At 37.8% G+C, this 20530-nt stretch overlaps 1 protein-coding gene across 4 annotated transcripts in view; it reads right to left on the bottom strand.

Moving 5' to 3' along the window:
* Window positions 1–1280: 1280 nt before the first annotated feature.
* DICER1 (dicer 1, ribonuclease III) overlaps window positions 1281–20530 on the bottom strand; it is a 68032-nt gene continuing 48782 nt past the window's right edge. For 2 of the 4 annotated variants that reach the window (XM_080617242.1, XM_080617245.1), the window contains 6 exons: window positions 19856–20011; window positions 15310–16192; window positions 13008–13276; window positions 10379–10541; window positions 10212–10287; window positions 5491–9926 (listed from right to left, as the gene is read on the bottom strand). In XM_080617242.1, the coding sequence (XP_080473368.1) occupies window positions 9761–9926; window positions 10212–10287; window positions 10379–10541; window positions 13008–13276; window positions 15310–16192; window positions 19856–20011 (1713 nt within the window). In that variant the 3' untranslated portion in view covers window positions 5491–9760. Of the gene's footprint in view, window positions 1348–5490; window positions 9927–10211; window positions 10288–10378; window positions 10542–13007; window positions 13277–15309; window positions 16193–19855; window positions 20012–20530 lie in introns of those variants that run through there. The other 2 variants (XM_080617243.1, XM_080617244.1) reach the window with 2 other exon arrangements.

Genomic DNA, 20530 nt, shown 5'->3' on the forward strand with positions numbered 1-20530 from the left:
ACAGGAGAAAATTACTTCAATTTAAGAGTTAGCATGAGGCTTCCAATAAAATATACATATAAAGAGTATAAGCCAGGTAGCTGGCGGTGGTTAAACTGCAGAATAAATGATACTGTTTTCCTAACGTATGGAAGGTCCTTGGTTATTTTACACACCAAAATGGAAGCATTGTTCATGTTCTACAATAACAAAGGACATAATCACAGGTATGAGAAAAGCAAAACCCACTTACTTGTCAGTACTGCCTGTGTCCACTGACATGAAGATTTCCTCTAAGGAACAGATCCTGCACCTGGAATCCAGCAGAAGTGTTAAGGGAAGCCCAGCCAAGCATCAAATGCTCCTCTGTGTTTCTGGACTAAGTAATGATTAGCTTTGTTACTAACTGTTTTCGTGCAAGAATATTCAAAAACTTATTCCCCTCAGTTTTCACTCAAATTCCTTTTTCTGTATGGTTTCATTTAAGAACAGCAGCTAACTAAATACATATCTTAGCTCTATTGATGCAATTATGAAGCACATTTATTCATGAGATGAGAAACCAGTACCTGTAAACTCTTCTTCAGATGGACATAAAGGTAGTCTCTTTCCAATTCTTATAGAGTGGCCATAGAGGTTTATCAGAATGACAAATAGTAACTACCCTGAAAATTTGGGTCTTGATGGTATAAGATTTACTACAGTTAATTATTCCCCTTTTTAAATCAATCCTGATGTTGCTTCGGGGGAGGGGAGAGGAAGAATCACGGCTGCATTCTGAGTAGCTCAAACTTAGAAACCTAATAGAATCCTTATCTTATGCTAAGCTGTTTCAACACCATTGCTACTAAGCTGTACTCAAATTCTGAATTAAGTAGGTGATGCTCTCAATAATGGCAAAAAAATATGGTCACCTGCCTTTGAAGAAGAACCTTTCTGGAGAATTCAAGAGGCTTCATTCCTTGCTGGGTAGTAATGTGGTAGTAATTTGAGACACAGGTTTAGATGGCCATCCCTCATGTCACTCTTCCACAATGAGCAGGAAGATAAAGGCATCGTCTTTGATCCTCTTCCTAGAACTTGGCAGGTGACAGCTGCATTGTCCTCCCCTACTGCAGGTTACTAGCCTACATATGGAACTTAAAGGGCTTTACCTACCAGTGCCATCAGAGCCAGAGTAGAACCTAGCTGGGGAAAGAAAAAAATTGCTGGAAAGCTGCAGAAGATACACAAGGTTCCTCAGGATTCTCACCTGAGACAAGGAACAAACTGAGACCACTGAAGACTTAGGTGATTCATCTCTCCTCCAAGTCCTGGCAGAAGGCACCACCATGCCTATCAGCAGTTCAGCAGGCTTTTCTCTGGAATCTAAGAGGAAACATACAGTTGAATGTTGCCCATTGCAGGTGCCAAGAAAGTGACTGCTGAACTGGGAAGTTTTCAAAACAGACTGGCAGGTCTGTCTGGTCTCCATAAAACATAGGCATGACACTGGTGTGCTCAGAACACTGTAAAAATATGCTTTCAGTATTCAGGGTAAGTGAAATACTAATGGAAAACAAATGGGAAAAATAATTAAAGTCAATGTTACTAATGTTGAGACTATTAGCTAGTACTAACATGCTAATTTTAAAACGTGCTGAATTGTGTAAAGCTGTGTTACTGAACCCTTGTGCTCTGGGGCCTCCCAGCTCCAACAGAAATTTTGCACGTATAATGGTCAACACAGAGATCCAATTGTAGCTCGTACACCATCATTTTTAACATGAGTGTCCCTTAAGAGTCTTCACATAGCTATGAAGACAGTTCATTCATCAGAGGAAGGAGACAAGCAGACTTGTCTTTAAACAAGGTCAAGAAATAAGGTTTTCACAAATTATATTTTTTTTTAGACTGAGACTGAAAAGGATTTTTTTGCAAATTCTAAAAGATTTATGGAAAGATTAAAGAGGAACTAAGAAACAAAATCAAAAAGACAATACAAGGTGAACAGACCATAACTTTATTGGAGATATACTCAGCTACAATTATTACAAAAAACTAATAAAGGTAATTGTGATCCATAAGGTGCAGATTGCAAACTTCTGCAGCATGATTACAGTATGAATGAATTACATTTTATGTCCCTTACAGACAGCTGCAGCATGTGATGGTAAGTATTTTATTGTCCATCAAATTATATGCCATTCATTCTACTTGATTTTAACCATCTTCTCAGTCAAACTATTTACAATAAAAATGCCTGCTATTTCCAACTCTTGTTCACAAACATTTTTCTCTCCAACTTGCTGCTGCAGTAAATTCTGAGTGCATCTACAAAGCAATCAAAGTAGTCTGTGGTTGCCATTCAAATAAAAGAGGAAAAACCCCAAGGGCTTTATTGGATAACATTTATTTCTTAAAAATGTAGTCAGCTTTGACAGAAGTTAATTTTAACTGCTAGTGGAGTTTACTACGACCTCTAGATATTTGCTAACAGAATTCAGATGGAGTTGCAGTTGATATTTAGATTACATTTCATGGTCACAAACTGTAGTGTTTTGAGTTTCAAACCCAATCTGAACATAAAGAAATGAACTTCTTGAAAATTAGAACAATTGAAAAAAGGATTAATGTCAGTAAGTACCAAAAATTAAAATCCTTCTTGCTTCACCCTTCTTGCCTGGGACTCAATTTAGTAGCCCAGGTCTACCGGGGGCTGGTGGAGCCGGTCTAACGAAGGGGAAGAGCAGTTCTGATAGGAGGTTTGCCAGACTGGACAAGGATGCTTTAAACTAGATGTGTTGGGGGAGGGGGGACATCATTCCATCCCAACACACCCAGTCAGTTGCCAGCACCTATAATAAATACTTGGAGCAACATAGAGATATTCCAGATGCTCCAGCAAATAAGCCGGCTTCATTTGGAGCTCGGCTCAGATGTCTCTATACAAATGCCCATAGCATCGGGAACAAACAAGAGGAATTAGAGATGTGTGCATGTCTATGGGAGTATGATATAGTAGGCATCACAGAAACATGGTGGGATGGCTCCTATGACTGGAGTGTTGGAACGGACGGTTACAGGCTCTTTAGAAAAGACAGGCCTGGCAAGTGGGGAGGAGGAGTTGCTGTTTATGTTAGGGATAGGCTGGAGAGTATGGAACTCTGTCTGGGGACAGCTGAGCAGTCAACAGAGCTTGTGGATCAGGGTTAAAGGGAGAACAGCAATGGGGGACATTACTGTGGGGATCTGTTACAGACTGCCTGATCAAGAGGAATCTGTGGATGAAGTGCTCTATAGGCAGATAGGAACAGCCTCATGCTCGCAGGCCCTTGTTCTCATGGGGACTTGATACCTGTTGGAACGATGGTATGGCCCGGAGCAAGCAATCCAGGAGGTTCCTCGATTGTGTGGAAGACAACTTCCTTCTGCAAGTAATAGAGGAACGAACAAGGAGAGGTGCCATGCTTGACCTCGTGCTCACCAACAGGGAAGGGCTCGTTGGAAATGTGATGCTCCAGGGCAGCCTTGGTTGCAGCGATCATGAGATGGTCAAATTCGAGATCTTCAGGACAGTGAGAAGAGCGTGCAGCAAGCTCACTGCCCTGGACTTCAAGAGAGCAGACTTTGGCCTCTTCAGGAACCTGCTTAGTAAGGTTCCATGGGATATAGCACTAGAGGGCAGGGGGGCCCAAGACTGTTGGTTGTTATTCAAGGATCACCTGCTCCAAGCTCAGGAGCGTTGCATCCCAACTAGAAGGAAGTGCAGCAGGAGGGCCAGGAGACCTCCTTGGATGGATAAGGAGCTGCTCAGGAAAATTCAAAGGAAAAAGGAGTCTTACAGAAGGTGGAAGCAGGGACAGGCGTCCTGGGAAGAATACAGGGATGTTGCCTGGGAAGCTAGGGACCAGGTTAGGAAAGCTAAGGCCCAGTTAGAAATAAAATTGCCTTATCTTTAACAAGAAGGGATGCTATAGGTACATAACGAATAAAGACAAACTAGGGACAATGTAGGCCCCCTCTGGAAGTTATCAGGAGAACTGGCTACCTGGGATTTGGAGAAGGCTGAGGTTCTTAATGACTTCTTTGCCTCGGTCTTCACTGGCAAAGGCTCGGACCACACCACCTAAGACTTGGAAGGCGAACACAGGGACTGTGAGAATGAAGACCCTAGGCCCTCTGTAGGAGAGGATCTGGTTTGAGACCATCTTAAAAACCTAAACATACACAAGTCCATGGGACCTGAGGAAATCCATCCGCAGGTCCTGAAGGACCTGGCAAATGAAGTTGCTAAGCCACTGGCCATCATATTTGAAAACTCATGGCAGTCAGGTGAAGTTCCTGACAACTGGGAAAAGGGAAATATAACCCCCATTTTCAAGAAGGGGAAAATGGATGACCCAGGGAATTACAGACCAGTCAGTCTCACCTCTGTGCCTGGAAAATCGTGGAGCAGATTCTCCTGGAAGGCATGCTAAGGCACATGAAAAACAAGGAGGTGGTTGGTGACAGCCAGCATGGCTTCACTAAGGGGAAATCCTGCCTGACCAATTTGGTGGCCTTCTATGATGGGAGTACGAAACTGATGGACAGGGGCAGAGCAGTTGACGTCATCTACCTGGACTTGTGCAAAGTGTTCGACACTGTCCCACATGACATCCTTGTCTCTAAATTGGAGAGACATCAATTTGATGGGTGGACCACTCGGTGGATAAAGAACTGGCTGGATGGCTGTACGCAAAGAGTTGTGGTCAATGGCTCAATGTGCGGCTGGAGACCGGTAACGAGTGGTGTCCCTCAGGGATCGGTGTTGGGACCGGTCTTGTTCAACATCTTTGTTGGTGACAAGGACAGTGGAATGAGTGCGCCCTCAGCAAGTTTGCCAATGGCACCAAGCTGTGTGGTTTGGTTGATATGCTGGAGGGAAGGGATGCCATCCAGAGGGACCTTGACACGCTTGTGAGGTGGGCTGATGCCAACCTGATGAAGTTTAACCATGGCAAGTGCAAGGTCCTACACATGGGTCAGAGCAATCCCAGGCTGGGCAGAGAAGAGATTCAGAGCAGCCCTGCAGAGAAGGACTTGGGGGTGCTGGTTGATGAGAAAATGAACATGAGCCGGCTTCAGTGTGTGCTCGCAGCCCAGAAAGCCAACCGTATCCTGGGCTGCATCAAAAGGAGCGTGAACAGCAGGTCGAAGGAGGTGATCCTGCCCCTCTACTCTGCCCTCGTGAGACCTCACTTGGAGTATTGTGTGCAGTTCTGGTGTCCTCAGCATAAAAAGGACATGGAACTGTTGGAACAAGTCCAGAGGAGGGCCACGAGGATGATCAGGGGACTGGAGCACCTCCCGTATGAAGATAGGCTGAGAAAGTTGGGGCTGTTCAGCCTGGAGAAGAGAAGGCTGCGTGGCGACCTCATAGCAGTCTTCCAGTATCTGAAGGGGGCCTACAAGGATGCTGGGGAGGGGCTATTCATCAGGGACTGTAGTGACAGGACAAGGGGTAACGGGTTCAAACTTAAACAGGGGAAGTTTAGATTGGATATAAGGAAGAAATTCTTTACTGTAAAGGTGGTGAGGCACTGGAATGCGTTGCCCAGGGAAGCTGTGAATGCTCCATCCCTGACTGTGTTCACGGCCAGGCTGGATGAAGCCTTGGGTGGCATGGTTTAGTGTGGGGTGTCCCTGCCCATGGCAGGGGGGCTGGAACTAGATGATCTTAAGGTCCTTTCCAACCCTAACTATTCTATGATTCTGTGATTCACTCATTTAATATATACAGATATTTCCATGAGAATGTTTTTGTAGGGACCGCCCCCAAAAACATACAAACCCAGAATACTGTCAGAGAGAGGCAAGTACAGTATCACAGCAGACCACGATGCTACTCCTCATTTTTGGATAACATGTGCTGCTGTGACTGTGATATAAAGATTTCACCTTCTATGCAAATAAATGCATGTAATGTAGCTATGTCGCATGCAATAACATAAACCCCCATAATTTCCAGTTTAGGGTTCTGTATTTCCTTACAAGGAGGAAAACCCAATCTGCAACATACATATAAACACAAGATCTTCAGGTATGGAAAAAAATTCAGTTCCGTTGATTAAAATGATACAACATCATTTTGCACCAGCTGAGGATCTGGCACCTCATCCCTGGGCCGCCACTATATTCCTCCCCAGAACGGAAACTGGTTCTTGTCCAAGTTCTGTACTCTGCAGGCACAACTTAGTATTGTGTAATGAGACTTAAAAATAGTAGGCTTTTTTTCTGTATGGACTTTCAGCAGCACCAAGCTGAACAAACACTTCAGAAAGTCACTACTGCGCACTCAACATTCAGACTGAGCAGAGATTTAGTTGAGGTTGACCAAATTACTAGGGGCTGTGTACTCGCAAAAACTACATTATACACATAATATGTTGGTTTGTTCAGAGATAATTATTGGAGTGTCAGAGGTCATTCTAATTTTAATTACTTCACATAACAGTAAAACAATGTAGCAGAAAGACAAGAGCTTTAAAATACAATCAAGAGTTGTTACACATCATTGTTGTATTTTTCCACATACAGTAAAAATGCCACAGACATTACAAATGACCTCAGTTGTGCAAGTAAATGACACATTGCAGGCATTATAATTATCTTTTTCAAATTCAGTAAATCACAACAGCAGCAAGGCCAAACCACATTTTTCCTCTCTGTTAAGCATTTTTTCCTTGAAATGAGGTAAAGCATGGTACCAAGTGCAATGCTTATTTGTGCTACATGAACAGAACAGCGCAAAAAAAAAAAAAAAAAAAGCCATAAAAATAGAAACGCAGCATAGTTAGGAGGACTGTTTAAAGTACAGTATAACAGGACCTAGATTAAAGAAAACCCAAACCAAACCAAACAAGGTTCATGCCAACTAACCCCCACACTATGACAAGCCTGTGTGGTTGCTTTTGAAGATGGGTTACAACAGTCCACTCACACTTGTGCTTATAGCATGTCAAGTGATTTCTATCCCAACCTTCAAATGATCAGATTTAGGTCTTTAATAGCATACAATGTCCAATATCAAAATCATATCAACTGTAGGGTAAAACACACAGATGTATAACATGGAAACTAATAAGAATTTTCTATCTCAAAGGATAAAAAATATTTCGATGAGGTCACACTGGAAATAATTACGGCATTTAAAACACGTTTAAAAACGCATCAGCAGCAGAAACTACTTTATAGTCAGCCACTACACATTTCAGATTTCCAATTCATAGGCTTTATCTAGTAACAAAGCAATCATTAAACTATTCTGAAACACAGAACAAGTTCAGTTAATTTTCTTTGCATCAAGACACTCTGTAGCACTTTACTGCTAGCAATTACCCAAAACCCCTGAGAATCTATAACCTTGTAATAATCAGTAAGAAATTTTAGGCATTCAAAGACTAACTTAAACTTTAGTTTTTCATAATGCAGTTAAAACTACTTAAGACTTTCTAGATGGTTTGATTTCATTTGCCGATTGATGTCTGGCCAGAAACACAGAATTGTTAATGTTAGTAATCATGTATTTTTGCTAGAAAACTTCACTCCTACCATGAAAAAAGACCTGTAACTTAAATCAGTGACCTTTAAAAGCAAAACAAAACAAAACAAAAACCCAGTTAAAACAATTTACCTTTGAAAATTCAGACTGTGTGTTTTTACTATTCCATCTCATTTACACTTGTTTTATATACATCAAGACTCGCAGGTCTTGTATTTCCCTGTTATATTTTCATGACTGAAGTACCAAACAAATGCTAGAATTTTTTATAAGCTAGTATTTTAATTCTCGTTCTCACTACTATAACAATGCTGCTTTCAAATATAAGAATGGTCCTTTTTGCAGAATGAAAAATGACTGAGATAGAAAACATGAACTTTTGAAAACTGTATTTCAGAAAAGCTTAATGTCTATCCCTTGTCACTAAGGCATTTATTTTATCTTTTGTTAAGAAAGCAAGAGCTGACAGTTTTCGTTTTGTTTTAGTGTGCATTTGTGAGGAAAGGGAAAGGGTTTAAAAGCAGGAAATACAGTATTTATTTGTAATTTAATTCATAAGACACAGCATCAACTTCAAACTATTGTGCTGGAAAACGTTAAAACACCTTGCTCTGCTTTCTCAAACTTCAAGCATAATTAACAGGGCAAAATTGCAGCAAACCTCTACTGATACTGGTGGGAATACGAGACCCACAGCTTTTTTTAAAAGGTAAATTAAGAGGTATTATAGTTACAGTGCAAAAAATTAAAATTTCAAGCATAATATATAAACATAGCACCAAAACAGAAAAACAATGCATGCAAAAAAAAAAAAAAAAAAGGGGGAAAGAAAAGAAAAAAAGAACTGAGGTATTTAAGTAAAGAGTGCCTACAAAAATCTAATTAAAGAAGTATAGGCAAAGCCTAAAAAATAAAAGTATGATTTCCAACCCCTGCCCCCAGTAGACCAAAACACCAGTGAGCTAGTTTCTCTAAATTAAGGACCTAAATCACAGATGTATCAAAAGTACGGCAGTTATATCTCAAACATCAACTTTCATGTTATTTAACAGCACAGCTTTGGTAGGCGAAACATGCATGCAACTCTGAAAAGTACAGTAAGAAATTTATGTGGAAATATCTTTAAGTGTAAAGGTGCTCTGTTTGTTAAATACGTAACCAATTAACTATAAAATCTGCAGCATATTTAAGGTGTGATATGTCAAAGGTTATTTTGTTAGAGTGACAGTTTGCACTGTGCAATTATTCATTACTGTTTCCAGTACTGGAACTATCTAGCTTGTATGTTTGTGTAAAATTGGAATTTTAACCAAAGACCATATTTGTTTATGGTATAAAAAAACCCTCAACTTTCGACTAACCACCTCCTCAGAATTGTTAAAAATAACCTAATTATATATATATGAATACAATTTCTATTATAATCCTGTAATAAGTCACAGCTATAGTAATGAGTTGTACTGTAAATATAGAGCTGTATCATTGTAAAATGCATAATAAAATGAAGGGAATGTAAAACAGCTTGTTCAGAAAAAGATCAGAAATCAAAAGATTATTAATGAGGGTTTATTTATTTTTAAGGCAAGAACCTTTTTGTATGCAAGACTGTGTGGTATAATGAAACTGAAGTTTCATTCTACCAGTATGCCAGCCTTTTCAATTAGAATCTGTCCCTAACAAATAAGTGCAATAATGATCAGGAATGCCATCTTAATGTAAAAAGATGACATGGAGAGATAAAAAAAGAAAAATTAAAATTAAAAAATAAAGAGAGAGAGAGAATACTGGCACACTTATTCTTACTTATACCCAATCATCCAGCACAGTTTATCAACTGCTTTATGACTGGCACTAGTGCACAGATTGAAGAATTTCAAGATTACTATATATAAATCTAGCAACTGCATTAGGCATAAGCTCCCTGGCCTTCTAACACTAAGCAAAGCTGTACTGACAATAAAAGTAAACCATGAAGACCTGACAACAATTATTCTGAACACTTGCTAAATGTCATCATTAAAGCACTCTCGTGATTAAACAAAGCAGAAGTGAGGAAAGAAGACAAGATTGTGTTTGCGCAAAAAACTATAACTACAATTAGTTCCAAAATTTTATACATGTTAAATGTTTTGTTATCTATTCTGTTATCAAACAAACTTTAAATTCTGTCTTCCAATTTGTTCCTCTCAACATCAACATTTTTAAAAATTTTCTTCATTTGTGTTTTTTCCCCCCATTTTATTTTTAAGAGGAGTCTCAGCTGTTTGGGACCTGAGGTTGATTTGCTTTGAGGCTTCGTAGTGCTCTTCTCGCAGCTGCAGATTTGGCAATCCTGTAGCTTCTGCCAACACCTTTAAACTTTCCCTTTCCTACAACTTCCACTGTTACTCTGACCTTTCCATCGTAAGTTCTTTCTGCAGGACTGCAAAAATATACACAAGAATTACTTACTCCCTAGGTAAGTTAATGTGAAATAAAGAGACCTACATTCTCTTTTCTACAGAAGTTAAAGCAGTATAGTTAAACAGAAATTGTTACTTTTTATCAAAGTTATGCAATAAAAAACAAAATCAGTGAACACAATGATCATGCTAGCTGCTTAGTGCAAAAGATATTGATTTCTGACATTTAAAAATCCTCAGCCATTTATGAAGCACAGCTTAAAAATATTTTATGGCAGTGCGTACCAAAGGAAGCATATTCTTACCTAAATTTGGCTGTCTCTGGCTCCATCTCCAGCAGCTCTCGCACTGGAGAACGGGGCACATTAGCAGAAAATTTCTCTGTTTGGAAGGGGAAAAAAGAAATTAGCTTTCTTCTCTTCATAGCAGATGGCACTTAATTATTATTTTCTTTTCTGAAAGCAGCCAATACCTATTAATGGCCTCATCATTGGATAGTACACTTGCCACACCATTTCCAAAGACATTCCGCTATCCATATAAATGGCACCAGCAAGAGACTCAAATATATCCCCCATGGCCTTTGGTACTTCGATGTCTTCCTCTTTTTCTTCATCTTCTTCAGATCTTCTGAGCTGTTAGCAATTAAAAAAAGCAGGGGGATGCGGGAAGAAAGGAGGAAGAAAGAAACAATTGCATATTTTAAAATAAAAAGATCTTTAGAAATGTAAGCTCTCTTTCATGCTATCCTGTGCTGCTTCCTTTAAGCTTTTCACTAACAATTTCCCACAGTGAAATTGTTCTTTTATTCCACAATGAAACCAAGTTGCTGGATATGTCATTTTTCAAATGCGAAAATAAAAGAATTTCCAAACACCATTGTATACAGAGACCTTATGTGCTTTGTGAATTCCTCATGTATTTCTGTAGGATTTTACCATGGGTCTGGTTTTTCAAATAAGAAACAGACTCGGCTCAATCAGTTAATACTAGAAAGCTACGCATAATAAAGGAAGATTTCATACATTAGGCATCTCCTAGAAGTAGCTTCAAAAATCTGTATGAAAGGTCCAAAATCTCTGGATGAAAGTTGGGTGTACTTTTCCTTATCTCATTTACCCCAGAAGACAAGCATGAAACAAGCACCAGTAAACTGAGCCATTAATAAGTGATAACCATCAATGTGAGACTGAGCTAGCTGGCACACGCAGCTATCTTTTAAAGGTAGCAGGCAGTATTTTCTTCTATGCTACTATCTTAAGACAATAAGATAGTCTCATTATTAAAGCTAGACTTTCAGTCTATGTTTTAAAGGTCTTGAGTTAATCTAATCCTTTACGAGAAATACATCAAATAGATATACATTCACCTAAGTCCAAACAAAGCGATCTGAAACAGAAATTTTTGACCATAACACTCCTCTGCCTGAAAGGAAGTAAATTTGTCTCTTCTCCAAGCAACTACCTTCTCACTCTGTTGGGTTTAAACCCCAAGGTAGGGGCCAATGTCAGTCCTCTTAATAGCCACCAAAATACTTCATGAACCAGTACCACCCAGTATTTCTACCCAAAATAAATCAAACAAGAAGTCAGAGCTGATGTGTAAACACTACAAACAGGAATTTTGATGTTAAAAACCCAGTTCAACTCTTCTGAATAGTGTATTTCATACCAAGTGCAAACTGAAGCACTTTTGAGTTATACTGAAATAACAGGAGAGAAACTAAGAGCTATAAAGCAAGGGACAACAGATGTTTCAAGAGTGATATTTGAAAAAAGCAAAGCAGATGATGTGGAGACACACATGGAAACCAGTCTAGCTGGCATGAACTGCAGAAACAAAGACTCTTGCATTAACTCTGATGAAATAAGAGTTTCAGTAATTCAGTGCCAGACCAAGATATGGAGCAGGCGCAGGGACAGAGAAACAAGAATTTTATTTGAAACAGCTATCACACAATTTGGTTGCAACTTTGGAGGAAGTTTCTAGGCAATCTTTTTGCATACCAGCAAAAAACTGAACGAACTTAAAAATCACTACTCTGAGCTCCTAAAATAAGTTTTTAGCCTTTTCACTCATATAGATTTCACTCTGCAACACAGTGCAAGGGCTGTAAAAACATATTTGTAACAGAAGTATTTTGATTGCCAAGCTTCTAAGTTGTGTAGCAAAAAGAAGAAATTACTAAAGACAAAGATAACATGTTTGTTTAGTGCTGGAGTATTCTCAGATAGAATACTTTCCAAGAGACCGGTCACAGTTTTTCAGAAGACAAACTATGAGGGTTATGCATTGGATAACACTTCTAAAGAAACGATAATGAGAAAGTCCATCTCTTGCAGGACCCTGATTAGAATTTGACTCACAAGACCCCTGCTATCATACATTTGCTGAGCAGCTTATCTAAATGAATTAGACTAATAGATGTTCATTATCATTAGCTTTCTTCCTGCATAGCATAGATAGGATCTGTGCTTGCAGGTCTTCAGTTAAACTATTTTTCAAGTGGTTTATTTGAAAGACGCATGCAATGTTTCCCTGGCTAGCAGATATAAAGCCTTCAGGAGCATGTCACACATACTTGAGCACAGTGCAATAACACCTGCTCCAGCAGAAATGGTCAGAAATAAAACGGTGGAAACCTCTGTCAGTGTGCTACATTAAATAATCTCCACATAGTCCCAAGGTAGTATTGCTCATGATGTTGCATGGATATCCTATACTAAGTCAGTGGTATATGACTTATTAACTCTTTGTCATGATTTTATGATATAGTAGTAGCTTCCAGGCTAAGTGGTCCTGCTCCCCCCTGCCCGCATACTGTTCTAACAGTAACACAAAAGCAAAATAGTGACTGAAATCAAGTGTCACAAAAATCTAGAGGCAAACTGCTTTCAATTTAATTATTTTATGAATGTTCTTACTTTATACTTTCTAAAGATTGTATTTTAATTTGCATATTGTATGCTTTGTTACTGGGACCCTGCTTCTTTGGCTGCTGTGTGCATAAAACTAAAGTATTACAAAAATGCCCACCACTAATAAATCCAGTAGCATGTTTCAAATCAGATACTGAACACATTTCTTCTACTTCCACTAACCTCAGAATCCATTCCTTGCATTTCATTCTTTTCCATTTGAAACTGCACAAAGTCATCAATAACATGAAACAGTTCAGGAGAGACAGCTTTGAAGTACTTGTGGTAGTCATACTTAACAGCTAATGATGCAAAAATGGTATTATTGACTAGAGCAGATCGCAGGTCAGTAAGAACTCCTGGAGAGTGTTGCCGTGGGTCTTCATAAAGGTGCTTGGTTATGAGGTAGTCCAGAATTGCATCTCCCAGGAATTCTAAGCGCTGGTAACAATCTTAAAGCATCGGAAATAAAAGAATGTACAACACCACAATTAAGTTTAACACACACATTCTTTCCAGGCCATTCTAGGTAAGAGGTCTGGTACACTGCCATTTAAATTCTGCAAACTAGCCAATTCTCAGAGGAGACAATCTGTTTTTTAAAAACAGGTATCTTTGTGTTCAGAGAGATCAGTTATTGTATTAAAAAAAAAAAAAAAAAAAAAAATCAGGAAAACCAGAAGTTACATCTAATAATTGACATTTTTTAACTAAATATTAATTTGTCAGGCTAGCAAACCATTTGTGTTTATAATCAATTAATGCTTTTACTCAAAATCTTCACGACTGCACCAAGAAAGATCAAAAAAAGTAAAATTAAGGGATTCCACTAGCAAGTTGATCTGAAAATGGTAAGTTAAACCTCAAAAAAATTCATAAGAAAACAATGCATCAAAAGCAGGAGGAACATACAATCTCAGATTTTTCATCTAATTCACAACACACTTAGATTTCTCAAGAAGCATGGAACTAAGATTCCCATTAAGAATGGGTCTTTTAAACTGGAAACTAAAATCGCCAAGCATTGGCTGTTTGGAAAATTGGCAGGGGACAGGAATGGAGAGCTATGCAAATCTATTTTTAGAATATAAACGAAAGCAAAAAGCAGTCTTGAAAGCAAACAAGGATGGGTAGATAGAAAGGAAGGAAGAAAAACAGAATTACTACAAAAGTAACATGAGAGTGAAATGGCTAGTACTAAGTTGTTTTTATAGCAGCTGTACCTAAGATACTGCCAGATGCTGATTACTAGCTACTCCTTAACAGAAAAAGTTACAAGCAACAGCAATTCATAGCTGCCTTATTTGGTAAACAGAAATAGAACCAAAACTTCTGGACCCAACAACGCAATTTCAGCTAGACTCTATGCCTCAAGGTTTCTGTTAGTATGCATGTATATGTGTGTAAAGGGATTATCTACCTTCTATATGTTTTGTGAAATATTTGTGAAAAGTAAATACATAGATGGTAGTATTACCTAGAATAAAAAGCTAAAGGAGCATTCCAGCGTACAGTGTGAACTGTTTTTCAATGTACTAACATTGTCAAAACAACTTCTTTAATTAAAGCAGAGCTTTCTTACTTCTTGGTATGAAGAACCAATTCACTTTGGGGAAAAATTCAGACTGCTGACTGCACAAGAATTTGCCATTCACTTCTAACGGTGTTGGAATTTACCATAGTTTGTTTTTAATTGTTTATAATAGGAAAATATTTAAAGTTTTAGAATGCACAAATACTATGCTAATTGGTATAACCAAAAGTTATTCAAGAAGATCACAGAAATACAAATTTGTACTGCTGTAAAATCTTCTATGAGAGCATGTACAGAAACATTAAGCAGTTAGCCTGAAATTAATATTTAGCCTGATTTAGTCAATTGCTTCAAACTTGGACTTTAAATATATACTCAATACAATGCCTAGACTTAAATTATGCCTTCTAATTCACAACTTCAAGAGGAAGTCTCCATATGGTATAGTCCTACAGACTATTCAGCTAATTAAAGTTGTATAGTTTTAATCTTCAGAAGTATGGTCAAAAGGTAATATTCTTGGGATTAAATTATGGACAAATTTGCTAAATATATTTGCAAAACATGACTGCTACTTCTAGAAGTACACTGCAATTTTCCAGAGTTCTACAAGAACTTATTTCAGCTAAATAAGGATCTAATGTCAGTCACACGCAACTAGTGATACAGCCAAGATGAAAAATACTGCTCTTTCCCAAAACTTAAGACTTCAGTAAGTCTTCTATCTACATCAAATCAAAATATGAATAATCACTGAGATACAGCTTCAACACATATCCCCCTCCTGAAATAAAGAGCAAGATAGTATTTTCAAAGACTTAATATTCAGAGACTATTGTCTTTTTTAAGAAACATGTTGTCTAAAAAAACCTATGTATGGGAACACACCATATACTGCTTCTCCTGCATTTACAATATGGGGCAAAACCCCACTCATTTAAGACTACTTACCAGTAATGGTATTATAATGGTACGAGGCATGAGTAAATGCCTGAAGAAGATAAGCCTTGTTTTTAAAACTGTAGTTTATTTTCTTCTCGAAGTTTTCAAAACCAGAAATAAGGTGATTTAGGGTTTTTTCAGCATCTGGGTGATCAAACATGCACCTTGGTGGAATCTTCAAACAACCATACTCTAGGTCTTTATACAGAGAAGTCTCTGAATTACGTATAGAAGCAGAAATAGAGTCTGATGAAAGATTTTTCTGCTCGGTGTTACAATTCTCTCTGGTAGCACACAAAGTGCCTTCCCAATCAGTCTTTTTAATTACAGGGAGCACCTTCAACCCCAGTGAACACAGGAAAAGCTGAGCAGCTCTTTCACCACAGCTGGTCAGATAGCAGCCCAACAGGGCTTCCACACAGTCTGCAATGCTTTTGTCAGCGATACACTGCTCTGTATGCAAGTCATACGAGATAGACTGTTTTCCCGCATCAACACCACAGTTTTCTTCTGATGGATTCCAGAAGCCCACTACAAAATCATCCTCTTCAACAGCTTTGCTAGGATCCAGATAGCACATAGCATCCCACGAGCTATAGTCAAAATCATCAAAATCTGATGAAAACTGAACATTACCCAGGGAAGACTTCTTGGGTGCTTTCCATTCATAGCTTGAATCAGTGGTTGAAAAGTGAGAGAGAGAAATTTTCTTCACAAAAGCCCCTGATCCCATTAACATATTATCAATGAATTTGATATGCTCCTGATCATACTCCAGAAAATCATCTTCAAAGTCTGTTTCTTCCTTGGGTAACCTCCACATTAGGTTTTGATCCTCTTCATCATTTTCATAATTATCAATTTTGCCATTAGCCAACAAGTTCTCCTTTGTCTATGAAAGAACACAAAAAATATGGTACCAAAGAGGGAAATGAGAAACTTTCATTCCAGAACTGTCAGAAGTGTGGGATTTGAGTAATGTCTGCTAGCAATATGACTGATTTTTTTCACGTTTCTAATTACATTGTCTGATCAGATGCACAATACAACCTCAATTTACACTAGCATTCTAAGACTAGAATAACTGTCTTAGAATATAAACCCCTTATTACTAAGCTATAATAGCATATATTCTACATATAACATGCAGCATTCCATGGAAACTCATGCTTATACTAGAATACGGTGCACCTACGATTAACTAAATCCACTAAACATTATGCAATTGTACACCAAGTAAACAAAGGAATTCTATATTAACAATATCTGGAGAAGTACAAGGAACATTTTTTGGGTGCATCCTTCTCTCTAGCTGCTAAGTAAGGCTATTACAAACACCGAACCAAAGCAATTCTGAAGATTCTTTATACATCCTTCTATGGCAAATACTAAGGGATTTGCAGGACTTGCTATAGTCATAATCAAGATAATCTCAGTTTCTGGACACATAATTGGAAAATGCATTCCATGTAAAAACTGTAAGAACTCCTTTACCCTAGTTCTTCAATAGTAATCACCTGAACCAGCAAAATATCTTTCTCTGTGCTCTCAAACACAGTTAGCTGCTAATTAATTCAGTCTACTTGGCAAACTAGTAGAAAGTAAGTTTAGTGTATCAATGTAGGTGATTTTTTTATTACAGAGCAAAACCGGAAGTCTAATACTAGTAAGCATTAGTTTCTTGCCAGCTAATGTGTGTGACTGTCTTCACTGCATGGGTTGGGGATTCGAGAAGTGATCTGGCTGCTTATCATATCGTAGATATAGAACAATTCTTTTCTTCTGCAAGAACCACAGTACAAGTTAATAATTCTCAATTTTAACCAATATGCTCTCTCTCCAGTTTTCCATTAATTTAATATCACCAGGATTTCAACATGGCAAGTCTAAAAATGTAAAAGCAGTTTCTAAACTGAATATTAACATATTAATGAAATCATGAAGTAGATGCAAAGGCAAATAGTATTAATCCTTTAACAAGTAAACACTGGCTTAAAGTTTTGGGTTGTTTCAGGCTGTACTTATAGCCTTAACTAATCAAGTTGTTACCAATTTTCTAATACTTACTTACATACTCACACCAGCAAAACTAATGATGTCTCACGTCTTTCCCCAGCTCATATTAAGCAAACTGGTATGGACTGATGTAAATTATAAATTGAACACAGATATGCCCAAGCTATACAATGCTGTATAATTCGCCATGGCCCCAATCCAGGAGAGCACTTAAACATATTAGCTAAATGCACAAGTAGTCTTCCTAACATCAAAAGGACTATTCACAGACTCAAACCAGCATCACTGATGTCAGCGGGAATTCTGCCACTTAATTTGACAGAAGCAAGATCAGATTTAAAGTGCTTTTCTGGATTGGGTCCTGAAAACCAACACCATTTTGAATCAAGTGAAACAGCTCATATCTGCCCTCAATCTATGTATGTCATATTAAAGGTCTCAGACACTTAATCTTGCATATCTGTGAACCAGATGGGGGACCTCTCCCTCTGGGCCAAATGCACAACTCTCTAGATGCGTGGATCGGTGGCAGCTGTAAGGTGCACTAGGCAACACCTGAAACCAGCTAAGGATCAAACAGATCACAGCATTCCTCATCAGGACAGAGCAGGCTTAGTGAGATTTAGTGATTGGGGGTGGGGGGGGAAGTGGCTACAGGAATTCAGTTTAGACATTTGCCAAAAGAATTTCTGCTGCTGTAAGTACCCATCTCGCATATACACAACTGGGATTTCTGTAGATGTAATTGATCAGAAAGAGACAGCAAAATTTGATTTGACATAGTTGTTTTGGATACTAGTAGCAGTATAATGCTCAAAGTAAGACTAATTTAACCAGTCCCAAGTACAGCTAGTGCTGATTTTTTTTCTTGTTACATATCACCTGTCATATCTGTCACTGAAAAAAAATACACTGAGACATGTCTAGCTAGATGATTCAAAACAGATTGCTGTGTGCTTTCACAAAGATTTAACAAGTGATAAATTTAATTCTTACTATATTTTCATTCACAATTTTCTTAAAATTAAACTCATTTTAATTAGCAGAACAGCTACATGAACTACCCTAACATTGTTTGCACAGTTTCATGTATAAAAAAAAGTAATAAAAGTCTAAGTGATGAGAATGAACAGTAGCTAAAGGAGCCAGGAAGCAAGTCTGATAGGTCACTATTTTCATCAGACAGCATTTAAAAAAATTAATCAACAATGAACCTCAGAAAAACGAACCTTTTCTTAAAGAATACCTGATTGATTTTGAGTAACTTATGGCCACTTACAAGATAAATGCATGTAAGTGCTTCTTTCATGCTTTTTGGAAATAAGCTATCTGATCAAATGAACGGAGGAAGATCCTTCCCCTTAATAAAGCCTGGTAACACAAAAAACCCAATATTTGACTAGGATGTTTTTGTAATAATTTGTTATAATAATATGAGTTTTTCTAGCCCCAGTTATAGTCCATCAGCCCATGGATAGAGAATGAAAATTATATGCAAGAAAGCAAAATATCTACTTGGCACAAACCCCAGCACTACTTAATTGCGCCACAGTCTGCATTTTGGTCTGAAATTGTATATTTTATTTACAAATAAACAGTGTCTACCAAGGAGAAAGAGGCCACTAAAATGTTATGGTGAACTGAAAGCTTCTAAAAAACAATTATTAACTCCTGTCCCAAATGTACTGTCTTACTTTTAGAAAGGTACAGCAGTAGTTTCTTTGAAATGGAAATCTTGGCACACACAGAACAATAATAATCAGGTTGAAATATTTATTCTGAAATAAACATTTATTTGCACAGTACATCTAACAAACAGTCCTCTCATGTGCCCTCTGGTGGTTTTACAATCGAGTGTGGTCTTCAGATTTGGGAAAAAGAAAAAAAAATACCTCCACCTCCTTCCTCAACCTCCAAATCATTCTAGAAACACTTAAAGATTACATTACTGACTGCTGTGATCAGTGATATTTCTTGCACACACACTTCTACTATCAATATACAATGAGTTTAGTCAGAAAATAATTGGAACTGATCCTCATTAAGATTTGTCATTTTGAAGCTTTAGACAGTGAGGGTGGCTAACATTGTATTTTGGATACGAAGTAACCCTCAGCCATACCCATGGTGTAAGCTAACAGCAACCAATACTGAACATTTTCTCAAGCCAGTTCCAATCTTCATTCTCAGCACTATGAAAACCAACTCCCTTTCATATATTCTATGAAGGTGAACCCACTTATTTCAGAAAAACTCCTGAGAGTATGCTAACTACAAACAAAACATCTTTTCTTCTCTGCTTTTCCATTAATACACACACTCATTATTGGATGATGTTGAGTAAATTTCCTTACTCCAAGTTCTACTGCGGATCAGTTTTCCCCTAATTTTCCGTAAGTTAAGATGAAGTTTTATAGAAAGGAAACAAAGATTCAGATTTACTTTTTTAGCAAAATATCTGGGGGTTAGAAGGAGGTAGGGGGGAGAGAAAACAGACGCGTGAATAGTTACTCCTCAGCATAGTTAAATCAAGTCTTACCACTTCATCCTTCTCCCACTTATCAGTGTTGCTCTTATCCTGGTTTACTATGTAACCAGGAGGAAGCCAGTTGACCGGGGGATCAAAAATTGATACCACCATACGACTAGGCAGTCCTTTCTTTTTTCCAAGGCGATACAAGTTACAGTTGCTGACCTTCAAGAAAAACACATTCTCATAAACCTCTGGACATACATAGAAATAGGTTAAAATGCAAAAGGAGCAAAACAAGTTTACATGTCAAGCCAGATCTTGCACCATCATGCATTTTTGTCTAGATCTCAAAAGGCATTTTAGCTTTCTTAAAATAGATTATTTTAATTTTATTTTTTTAAGGCTAAGCACATTAGATGTGTCAAATTCAATTAAAGAAATCTGATAGATGAAATCCTATTTGCAAAACAAAATTATTGCTTCTCTTAAAATAACAGTAAAAATGACCTGTACGAGTGTCATTAATTGCCATTATTAATGATCAACATTCAGGCTAGATTTGAAATGAAAAATTACTGTTACTATGGGTAGATTCACCTAAACCTTGGCAGTAGAAAGTGTTAAAACAGTTCCATGTAACAAATCTTATTAAGTCATAACACAGATGCTGTTTTCATAGACTCCATAATTCTTTTAAATATTTTAAAAGGAAGGGAGGGGAAAAAAAAAAAAAAAAAAAAA

Source organism: Psittacula echo (assembly GCF_963264785.1).
Source record: "Psittacula echo genome assembly, chromosome: 5".
NCBI classification, from domain to species: Eukaryota; Metazoa; Chordata; class Aves; order Psittaciformes; family Psittacidae; genus Psittacula; species Psittacula echo.